The following is a 12,275-nucleotide window of genomic DNA, read 5'->3' on the forward strand; positions in this document are numbered from 1 at the left end:
TTTACATTTCGAGTGTTATTCCCTTTCCCAGTTTCCGGGCAAACATCCCCCTAATCCCTCCCCCTCCCCTTCTTTATGGGTGTTCCCCTCCCCATCCTCCCCCCATTGCCACCCTCCCCCCAACAATCACGTTCACTGGGGGTTCAGTCTTAGCAGGACCAAGGGCTTCCCCTTCCACTGGTGCTCTTACTAGAATATTCATTGCTACCTATGAGGTCAGAGTCCAGGGTCAGTCCATGTATAGTCTTTAGGTAGTGGCTTAGTCCCTGGAAGCTCTGGTTGCTCGGCATTGTTGTTCATAAGGGGTCTCGAGCTCCTTCAAGCTCTTCGAGTTCTTTCTCTGATTCCTTCAACGGGGGTCCCGACCGAACTCATTTTTAAATGTGCTAGACTTTCTTCCAGGGAGCTCATCAAATTTTTCAAAGATGTATACCACACTATTTTTATATTATTGCATTAAAATGTACAGACAGCAACAATCATCGTTTTCTCTAATTCAGACACACCTAAGACAAAACATCTGCCTGCGAAATACAGTTCTGTATCTATGCTTATGCTTTAATAAATCAAACAATGGAGAGTAGATTATGCTACATGCAGTGTTTTCTTAGTGCTGTGTGTTCTCTCGGCCTAGAATTCATACATAACCTTTATTACAATGTGTCTTGTGTATTACATCCAACATACTGACTTTATCTGTGACAAAACCAAGACGGTCTTTTATATACACCTGAAGTAGTCAGGCTATGAAGTGTTCCTCAAAAAGGCTCATGTGCTAAAACCTCCGTCCCCAGCTGGACGAACCATGTGACTCTATCATTAACATGCTACTCCATTGGTGAACTATCACTGAATGAGATGGTAGGAGGCGGGACCTAGGAAGGACTAGTTCACTCAGTCAGGGGTTGCCATGAAGGGTGATCTTATCCTGGCCAGTCATTCAGAAGTCAGTCAGTCTCTCTCTCTCTCTCTCTCTCTCTCTCTCTCTCTCTCTCTCTCTCTCTCTCTCTCTCTCTCTGTTCCCCTCTTCTCTCTTTCCCTTTCCTTTTACTTCCCAGCCTCCCTTCCTGGCTACCATGAAATGTTCAGCTTTGCTACTCCAATCCTTTCCACCACAAGGCTGTGCCTTATTACAGAGCCAGAAACAACAACATGCATTGTTTGTGAGCTGAAATGCCCCGGATGGATGATGAGGTTGCTAATACCAGCAGTACTCAGTTCTTGTCCTGGCTGGTTTAAAGGGATCACTTTTCATGCACATTTTGCTACAGGTTACAGAGTTTGTGTTTTGGTGACAAGCGACGGAAATCATACAACGTTCTCAGTACTCATGCGGCTACAATGAAAAGACAGAGACTCTATAGTAACAATCCGTTAACAGATTCAAAGCAGGGCACAAATTAGTGCTGACACAAGAGCAATAGCAGCTTTGCAAATGTTTGCCTGTCACATTTCTATAATTTTCCCCTTTTCCCTTCCTTGGAGACAGGTCCTCTCCAAGCTGTCCAGTCCAGCTGGTGGCCTTGAATTTACATCCCTTCCAGCTCAGCCTTCTAAATACCGGTGATATTTTTAAAATGAACCTTTCATCCTATAGGAATGAGGAAGTCATTTCTACTATATTAGTACTGTTTGTACTAGCTTATTAACATTGTAAACATTATCAGGGCCACACAAAATACCATTTTATTACAATACTTAGTTCTCTATCCAATGATCATTTATTTTTATATAAAAGAAGCTATATGGTTTTTAGACATTTTTCTGGACTTGGTGGTACAGGACTGCAATCCCAACCCATTATTTCTTCAGGAGTCTTCATTTCACTCCAGACTGACACACGGTGAGGATGCATGTGCATGGCTGAAGGAGCCACATGATTTGTGAATTATATGTAGCCCAGGGATTAAGCTACGTACCTGTGTATTAATCTGTGTATCAACTGGCATCAGGGCGGGGTGTGTGTGTGTGTGTGTGTGTGTGTGACACTCATTCACATGCAAATGAAATGAACCTGGACAGTCAATACTCACAACAACTTTGACGTGCTTGGATAGATCTCTAGAACTTCTCTGTAGGAAATCAGAAAAGGCTGCCTACACCACAGGGAAGGAAGAAAAGAATTCTTCATTAGAGAGTTTCCACCAAATCCTTGCTTCAACACGATAGACATTTTCCCAAGATTCTGCACTATGAAAAAATATAAAACAAATTCTCCTTTAGTTGAACTCAAGGTAAAATAGGGCAGTATCTGCCATGTGAACATTTTTGTTTTCAGACGATAATGTATAATAACATTAAGATTATAGGAGGAGGGGGTTGGGGATTTGGCTCAGTGGTAGAGCACTTGCCTAGCAAGTGCAAGGTCCTGGGTTCGGTCCCCAGCTCCGAAAAAAAGGAAAAGAAAAATTATAGGAGGAGGTAAAAAAATAAAAGTGTGTGACACCCAGAGTCACTTGGCAGATCTATTCTGAAGGCTCCTTGTGAACATCCTACCTGTTCACCCAATACTAAAATCTCTCTTAGGAATGTCCCTGAAGAGAAAAGAAAGGTCCCCGCTTTGGTCTCATGCATATTCCATTAAAAGCTCCATGCTCTGCCAAATTCTTATCCAAGATCACTGGGTACACACCCAGCAGAAGACGACAGCCTGAGCTAAGATTGTCTGTGGTGGGTGGTGTTACCAATTTAACACAGTCACCATCCAGTCACCTGGGAAAGGAGTTTCAGTCAGGGATTGTCTAGATTAATTTGGCCGGTGTGCTGATGCCGGCCGTGGAAGGGGGGATCTTGATTAGTGGGAAGACCTTTCCACTGTGGGTGGCACTTTTCCTTGGGCAGGGGGCCCTGGATTGTAAAGGGGTACAGAGTCACTGTAAGCAGTAGCACACGCGCGTGAATTCCTTGCTCTCTGCTCTTGACTGTGGATGTGCTGTGACCACTTACTTCAAGTAACTGACACTTGACTTCCCCAAGACGGCAGAATGTAAGGGAAATTGTGAGTCAAATGGACCCTTTTCCCCTTAAATTGCATTCACCAGGATATTTTATCACAGAAAGGGGAAACTAAACCCAAACATTACATTATACATATTTTTCCCATCTATCTATTCTTTCAAATTCCTTCTTGGACATCTGTTTTGTATCACTCCCTTAAAGTCATCGACACTTTCAGGTCTTAAATTGTAAGCACAAGCAACGTCAACAGCCTTGCTGACCACTCAGTTCGAAAACGTCTCTTCTCTGTAATTCCTCAGTGAAGATTTTAAACAGGGACTATATATAAACACATATGGAAGTGCCTCATTTTGCTGTCACTGGTTTCTTTAGCATTTTCTGAATTGCCAGTAAATAATATTAATAGTTACAGAATGAAATAATACTTACCCCCGCATAGAACATTTTATTTCGAAAACGACTATTGAATTTCTCTGGATTTGCTTCTGTAAAAGAGGAGACATATTTTTGTTATTGGGCGTTTAGGGACGATTGGCACCCTTCTGCTTATTCTGGTCTCCACCCTGAAGATCTACGAGATCCAACTCTGCTGCCAGCATTCCCGCAGTGCCAGGCCAGCTGCATCAGTGGTCCAGTGAGACAGGTGTAGCTACCCGCTGCTAAAAAACGTTCAGCTCGAGTCACAGCCATGAAGTGAACCGGAGGGTGTTGGGCACGCGGATCACTAACCAAGGGTGGGGTCCGGGAGTGGAGGTTTGACAAGCTCACAAACATTAAAACTGGAGACTCTTTGAATCAGAAAATCAGAGGGATTTGGGACAAGAATGGACCAAAAAAGTAATAAGATCTGGGGGTGTGAATATTATCACTGATGTCTGGGGACGCACATGGCTTCTGTAAACTGTGTAAACCTCACAGGGAGATAAAGAGGATGAATCTCAATTCATAGACCATTTGTTTTCACATCTGGAGGGCTCTCTGAACTACCACCTACTCCTTTACTGGTGACAGACCTCTGAAGAAACGGAAGTGAGTGAGAGAAAAGGGTAGTGAGGGAGGTAGTGACAGAAGTAGAAAGTGAGATAAAGTGGGTTGGAGAGAGGGAGGGAGGAAAAGAGGGAGGGTCGAGGGTTTCCCGAATAGGCTTAGCATATTACAGAAATGTTCAAATGAAAAAAAAATTCAGTTTTTCTCCATGTGCTGTTTAATTCAAAGAGGCAAAAAAGACAAAATACATATCAGGGTGTTTTCATGGGAACTGGGGGATTAATAAATGTCTGCATAAAATATAGTTTCCTCAGATGTTTCTGATACCATCCTAGCATTTCACAAAAGGACCTACGATCTACCTGAGCCCTCTGCCTTTATACCCATCCAGCAGGTGTTGCTAGGCCTTTCTCCCGGTCATTGCTAGATAGCAAGATGACTAGAGGAAACTCTCCCAGCCCCAATGCTGTCTAAAAACACTAGTCCCACCTGTATAAATGAGATGTAGGAGTTCACTCACCCAGACAGGTTCTAAGAAAGCATATAGCACTGGATGACTTTCAGGATTCTTACAGTAGACTAATAATATCAACATCAACACAGAAACTGGATAAATACCTGGAATATTGCCTAATGAAAAAAGGCTATGTTTGTAGACTGGTTCTCAACAGTTAACTCCGGCTGTATATTTTCTGAATCTCAAAGTTTTCCTAAATACTGGTCAACTCAACACTATACCCTAGTCACCAGACACAGCAATATGTTATGTGGAGTAATAAACAAAAAGACATATAAAATGTGCGAATTGTTCTCTCTGTGTCTGTTACTACTGATCTATTTTTAAGGTTTATTTTAGTGTCTGTGTGTGCGTGTGTGTGTGTGTGTGTGTACACGTACAAAGTCTAGAAGAGTGCATCAGATCCCCTGAAGCTGGACTGTGACCCACTGTACGTGAGGGCTGGGAGCTGAACTCCAGTGCTCTTAACCACTGAGCCATCTCCCCATCCCTGTGCTCCCGAGTTGTTCTGAATCAACTTGACTGGTTTCAATTTCCATTTCCAATTGCATCAGCTTTTTTTTAATGAAACCAGAAGTAAAATGAAAATTATTTTTTGCAATGCGTCTGAGTACATAGGGTCTTTTTTTTTTTAATTATAGTCTAGCTATCCAACAAGCTATAAGAAATGGGAATTCCAGCTAGACACAACTATAGTGTAGAACTTTCTCACCATACTGATGCCCATAGCTATTAAGTGAATCCTAGGTCAGCCACTAACACTTATGTGCTTTAAAATGTATGGTCTGGAAATATTCTCTATGTGGTTTTTCTATGAGACTCAATTTTTAATAAAACTGAAAAGAAGATTCATTTTCTCTGAAGACAGACTATTTCCAAGAAGTCCCCCAAACATGGAATAAAATGGAGAAACAGGCTGAGTTTTTAGTGACTTAACTCATACTTCTGATGAAAATGGTCATCTCAGATGTAATTTAGCTAGGAGTAATAAACTTTAAAAACAGGTCTATAGAGACACCGAACATTCAGAGGGCTGCCAGAGAGACAGAAAAGAGGAGTTGAAGAGTCACTCATATACCTTGGTCTTAAGGGTATAAAAAGAATCCTGTTAGTCCCAGGATTATGAACTTCCAAATGGATATTGGATAAAACACTCTGCTTCTAAGCCACATTCCTAGCTGCAATTCCTATTTTTGCATCTACTCTGTAAGCAAAAGTGAGAGTCAGAAAGACAGGTCAGCCACAGCTTAGAGGAAGCTCAGCCTATTGCTAGAGCTGGGCCACATCTCACGGAGGCCAGGCCGTAGAAAGAGCAAAGGAAGCAGAGGAGGGTCTGCAAATAGCAGTGGTCCGTCATCGCCACTTCCATAAGAAGGAAGGACTAGATGGCCAAGTGTGCATCTGTGTATCATACAAGGTTGATGGGCCTTTAACAAGAACCAATGGTGTGAACAGTTCCTTCTGTCTTCCACACTGCATCGAGAAAGGGAGAGGGAAGAAAGATCTGGGAAGGGGTCAATGAAAGGTCAAGGGCTCATTCCTTCAGCAAGTTAAGTGTGTCACGTGATATGATGCCAAAATGAATGGCTAACAATATTGGCACCATGGCTAGAAGGATCAGTGATTGACTGTTTCAATTCTTGGGTTATCTGTTCTCATCCTCTACAAGAAGTGGGCATGAAAAAGCAAGCCTTACTCATTGTATTTCTGCTCCATTATCCTTCAGTCACCACTTATTGATCTGCTTCTAATTCTCTCAGTCAGAATTCTGGAATGGGCTCAGTTGAAGCTCCTGCTGGGGGTTTGAGAAACTGGCATACCATGACACCCTCACTGAGAAACCCTGGAAAACACTTTCTAATTATTCAGATTGTTGGTAGAATCCATACCCTGGAGACTCAGACTGAATCTCTCTCTGGTAGCTGCTCTAGGGTGTTCATTCTCACTAATGGAGGCTGTCTGTGCTCACTGGGGTTCTGATCCCAGCCACAGTCAAAACCACCACAGCAAATCCTCACACAGTGGATCTCTGACTTCCCTTTTGTCTTGTTCTGCTGCTTTTAGGGGCTCACGTGATTATATTGGATGCAGGCAGATAATCTAGGATTGTACTGATAGGGAAGCCAGCTTCACTCACAGGAGTGAAGTTCTTCTGTTGTGTTTAGCAACGACTACAGGCATAACCATAGATGGCAACTGCCACGGGAGGCAAGCCTGCCAGTCTACTTTCTAGACCTCACACCTCACTTTCCTCCTACTTAAAAAGGGTCTTTAGTACCTACGATGTCCTCAAAGGTCCCAGTTCTCTGCAGCATCAACTCACAGTCATGCCTGTAGACTCAGTGATGGATTAGCACACTGTCTGTCTCCACTGATCTCCATGCAACATCACCATATTCCTCAGAAGGCCTTGTGATTCCATTTCATAAAAGGGTGCCCATCAAAGGAATATCAGTTCACCTCCTTGGATATCCCGTTTATGTCCAATTATTAAAATTCAAAAATGAAGATCCTAATAGTTATACCAACATTTAAAAAAATTGGTCATAATTAATTGGTGGTCAAAAAAAAATACCTCCCAGATTATAAACAGACTTCTCTCAAAAATAACACATGTAGACAGAATCACAAAACCATTTTGGAGTAGAATTCTGCCATGGATTTGAAGGAAAGTGGGAATGAGCTAATGAGAGGGTTTGGAGGGGGAAAGGTAAGGGGAAATATTGTAATTATATTATAATTTCAAATTTTAAAAAAGGTATTTCTCAACAGTGCTTTTTAAAAGCCATTGAGGTTTTCTAGGCAGAAAACCTACAAGCTTCAAAAGTGTATGTATGTATGTATGTATGTATGTATGTATGTATGTATGTATTGATTTACTTATTGTGTATGCAGTTGTGTGGCTTCATGAGCAGCATGTATGAGGACTTGTCCTTGGAGGTAAAAAGTAACCAGAGTCTCATGGGACTGTAGTTTTTGGTGACTGTAAGCTGCCCAGTGTTGATGCTAAAAGGAAGATCCAGGTCTTCTGCAAGAACAGTAAGTGGACTTACTCACTGAGCCATCTGTAGGTTTCTTTGCATTATATAGAATAAGACATAAGCAATCCTATAGTTTTAATGTTCAAATCAAAAGTTCAAATTTCATCAAAGTATTAAATAGATAGCTGGAAATACTTGTTACTTGGAAATATTTGTTACTCATATTTCATACATGATATAAGCTTACTAATAATGACCCTAGAGAAACCTAGAACCTTAGAGTTATTAAACACACAGGTCCTCAGTCTTCCTTCACATTTGCTACTTGAAAATGGACAAAGACAGGTTAAAACCTGTTGTGCATTTAACTAATTTTGCCCCAATCTCCCTTTGATGACAGACTAAGAAAGAGACAGCTCACACTGAGCCCCAGATGCCCGTTCTGGGTAAAATCCTCCTGACTGTTCAGAACTGGGTCACTACACGCACAATAGCTACACATCCATTTTGCCAATCTGTACCTTGGCAAGCAAGGCTCTACGCACCAGAGTTTCCCAGCTCACCTCCAGTTTCATTACCACCTTCAAATCAAATTTTATATTAAAAAATATTTCCTTCCTTTCAATATCAATTCCTATCAAGGATACCTTTTAAAACACCCTTTGCCTTCTAAGATGTCTTTTTTACCAATATCATTTTTCATGCACTATGGAAAAGTCATCCCATCTAACCCATGAGGAGAAGCCTGTGTGTTCCTTGTGCTTTTCCTTCCTGCCAGAAACGATTTTACCTGTGTTAGCTCTTATGTGCTATCACAGTTCTGGAAACTTCTTCCACATCTGTGACCAACCCTGCTGAACACCTGCAGTGTTGACTGTCTGCACAACTCATCTATATATTCATTTATTGGTACTTCCTTTGTATTTAGCAATGGGGTCCTATCCTCCAGTGGAACATTCCGCTACTGTAACAAACACTGGTACCATCGGACTGTGAGCTGGTAATATAAAAGAAAATAAGATGCAGTCTCTTATCCTTATGGGGTCTAGAGGGGGAGGCAGGCCTGAAAATGAAGGGTAAGACATCATCGGAAGTGTCTTGATATGTACCTGGGATCACTGTCACCCCGCTTTTAGGTGTGATATGACATGTTTTACAGTGTCATTCCAGGTAGTTTGGGGTAACATCCGCTGGATTAAATCCTATCACACAGACACTTAGCCTGTTTGAACCAGTTCTCCTGTCTGTGCAATAGTACAGTGAGCATTGAAAGCTGCATAGAGAGATTCACGGTGGAAGGAAGGAGTGAGACAGTGAGGTCTTGTCTAGGACAAGTTGCCTGAGCTCGGAACCCTGAGCGGTAGGTGCAGTCTCAGCACCATCTCCGGAAAGGATGGACTTTAGCAATCCCGCTGCACATGGCAGCCTCTTGATGGGAATCTGTCTACTGTCTGTGGTGTGACTCATGGAAATCGCAGATCTTCGAGTCACATGATCTGCAGGTCTCTGTATAGTTGGTGAAAGCAGTCGATCCTAAGTCAGATTTAAATGCGGCCTCCTCTAGAGTCATGCATGTATTCCCTGCCCTCATGCCTGAGGTTCAACTCCTCTGAATCATAATTTCATTTCGATGAGGCAGTAATACAGTAGCAGCAAGTCAGACGTGCTTAATATTTGTGTCCAAAGGGTGACAATCTCATTCACATGGCTGGGAAAATAAGAACTGAGTTTGTCACTGACGGCTATACTCTTTGTTAACGTGCCTAAACTCTAACATATTGGGATATTTTCTATGTCCTCCCTCAAGCACTGTTCTAACACAGTACTGACAAAGGCATGAGGCAATACTCCAAGTGACAGTTACATGACCAATGCCCTGACATCCCCAAATCCTCTCTCAAACACTGCGCTTTCTCATGCATATGTAGGAAGAGCTTATCCAAGAATGCTTTGGCCACATTGGCAAGAATCAGCACTCTATTTCCAACCAAGTGCAGACTACTTTCGATCCTATCAAATGTAGAGACTCAGATTGTCATATTCACCCCCTTAACCCGCGAAGTCAAAACAAAATACCAAGACCGCCTTCACTCCCTGCCTGACTTTCAACTGGAAATTTTAAAACCATCTGCACAGCAACAATTCTAATGAACTGTTCCAAAACAAATGTGATTTTAATTGAGCCTTCTAAAAGAAATACAATGTAAGTAGCTATGCTAGGAACTGTCCATTTGATGGGATGTTTCCCACCTAAGCCAAAATTCCTTTCTCTGCAGTTACATTTTTAAAACTCTGTCTTCGTGCCATTGATATTTGTCACCCATCATGTATCGGTGGGCTAGCATAATTCCTATTTAGAGTAACATATTTTCATGATATTACCCAATCCATTTTTTCACAATGCCTCTCACGAGACTTTGAGTCACCCTCAAGGTATTTTGCCGCAAATTATACAACTCTCGTCTTGAAGCCTTCAGTTGCAAGTGGGTGGAGCTCGTGACATCCCCGATCCTAGCTTAGGACTGACTGGGAGCTGAGAAAAGTGGATCTTCTTTGGAGGTACGCCCTGGAAAAGTTGTCCATGTGTCCATGGATGGCCCCACACTCTTGTGCACGTGTATCACACTCATCAGACTCAGTTGGTAAGAGGAAGATGGCATGAAAGCAAGGGAATTGAGAGATGTGTGGTAGGTAATCCAGGGGGAGAGGGCAAGAAGAGATATGTAGCCCATACGATTAAGATAATACACATAGATACATAAACAGACAGACAGACAGGTGAACCTGGGTGTCAAAGAATAAATAAAAATATTTTAAAAATTAAAATAAGCACCAAGCCTTAGCAGTAAATTTCCAATGTTAATGTTTATAATTTGGCACCCTTTAGTCAACTGGTGTCCTTACAAAAGAATTCTTTTGTAAACCACATTCCTTTGTACTGTGGTATCTCTCTGTACACTCCTCATTCTGATTCATAAAAAGCCCTTCCTAGTACAGAGGTGTATAACGTTCTAACAACTTTCAAAATTATTAGGGCCCCAAATCAAGTTCCCTTGAATGAGCTTACTCAGGCCCACTTACCTAGTTAGGACTCTTTTCACTCCTGGATGCCTATTTTTGGAAATTCATGTATTTGTGATTCTGAATCCCTTTACGTATGGTTAAGAAACTTGAGAATCTTACTATTAAGGAGTCCAGATGCATAAGACCTTAAGGACAAGAAAGACGTGTGCTACTGTACACTGGCCGAGTGCACTCTCTGCAAACACAGGAAGAAGAGGCAGGGGCCTCACAGAGGTCTCCTGGAATAACGCTTCCCCATGATCAGCAGAACTGTGCTAGTTTGTGGGTGTTTCTGATTTGGAGCATTTAAGGTCCTTTGAAGATCCATCATGACTTTTTTGGCTTTTCAGAGAAGAGACACCAACTACAGTTCTTTCTTCATTTGGGATTGTTGTTCTTCCTTGATGCAGAATTCAGTTCCATAGACACTTTCTCCTAAAAGCCTTAGTGAGGCCTGAAGGACCAGAGCTGCTGGATCCAGTTGGGGCTTCAGTTGTATTTTGAATTCTATTGACCCAAACCCCAGAGTTCCACTGTGGATATCTAGAGTCCTAGAGTTAGATTTTTCTTCACCTGATTACCACAACCTGAACTTAGGGCTTCTAGTTTACAGTACTCTGTGTTTGAGGTTTGGGGGGTTGAAACCACTTGACCCCTGCTGAGCGTCAGGAAATGGAGGAAATAGTTGCTCACTGATAGCTTTGACTTTCATCTCAAGAGCTTCATATCTTTCATAACTATGTCTCAGCTACATCTAAACAGATGCACAGGAGCTAGGCACCAAGACAGCTGTAGATCAAAGACAAAGGCAGAGACATCTAGAATCCGCTAACTGGCAGAGAATAGGAGATGGACAGATTAAGAAAGAGAGAGCAAGCAAGAGAAACTGTGGTCAACCTAAATCCTAAATTTTCTGAATGGTAAGAAAATTCAGAGGAAATGTTTTACTGCTCCATTCTTTTCTCATATAAATATGCATTTATTTTTATGTGCATGATATTATTTTAGTGTTTTAAACGTTTTCATAGTTTGAAATTTTCATATGTGGTACAATGTACCACGTCCACCTCCGATACCCCTGCCCCCAGGCCCTCCAAACGCACTTCCCCACCCATTTTATGTGTAATCCACTAAGTCTGATTGGTCATTAGTGTTGCACATAGATGTAGGACTTCCCACTGTTTCTTGTCCAGCCTACCCAAGCTGACAACCCCAAAGAAAGTGTCTCCCTTCCACAGCAGCCACCAGCTGCCAGTTCATCTTACTCGCTTTCAAAACGTGGTCCCCCAGAGTCTTAGTCCCATATCTTTTCACGCCTTACTCTTACTTGCCTCATCCAGTAAACATTCCAGAACCTTCCTAGTTACCTCACCACTATCCTGCTCCTTTCTCTCAAACTAAAAGACCCGCAGCCCTCTCTGTGTCGACATGCCTGTTTCTTTTCATCTCTCCTAACCCATTTCAAAGGCTCTGGATATACACTATTAAATTTTAATCACTAGTGGCTCGTGAAGCTAAATGCATCCTAATTAGTAAAGAGATCTCTTCTTAATCTAAGAATCTTATTTCTTTCAAATTTTCCATCCAAAGCCAGGGAGGTACCCGGCAGAGGACTTACCTACCATGTCCAAAGTGTTAGTTTTGGTTCTCAGAACACGACGTAATAGTCAAAACTGAAACATTAATATCCCATGACGTGGAATGACCCTCTGTCCCTGTGCTTGTGCTCTTAGATGGCTAGGTCTCTTTATAGCAAGCTCCTATCTGGT

The 12,275-nt window shown here is 42.1% G+C and overlaps 1 protein-coding gene across 12 annotated transcripts in view; it reads right to left on the reverse strand.

Annotated features, from left to right (window-relative positions):
- Dgki (diacylglycerol kinase, iota) overlaps window positions 1-12,275 on the reverse strand; it is a 461,894-nt gene that overhangs the window by 175,525 nt on the left and 274,094 nt on the right. For all 12 annotated transcript variants that reach the window (XM_039108368.2, XM_039108367.2, XM_039108371.2 and 9 more), the window contains 2 exons: window positions 3,388-3,443; window positions 2,034-2,096 (listed from right to left, as the gene is read on the reverse strand). In XM_039108368.2, coding sequence (XP_038964296.1) covers window positions 2,034-2,096; window positions 3,388-3,443 — 119 coding nt within the window. The remainder of the gene's footprint in view (window positions 1-2,033; window positions 2,097-3,387; window positions 3,444-12,275) is intronic.

Source organism: Rattus norvegicus, chromosome 4 (genome assembly GCF_036323735.1).
Source record: "Rattus norvegicus strain BN/NHsdMcwi chromosome 4, GRCr8, whole genome shotgun sequence".
NCBI lineage: Eukaryota > Metazoa > Chordata > Mammalia > Rodentia > Muridae > Rattus > Rattus norvegicus.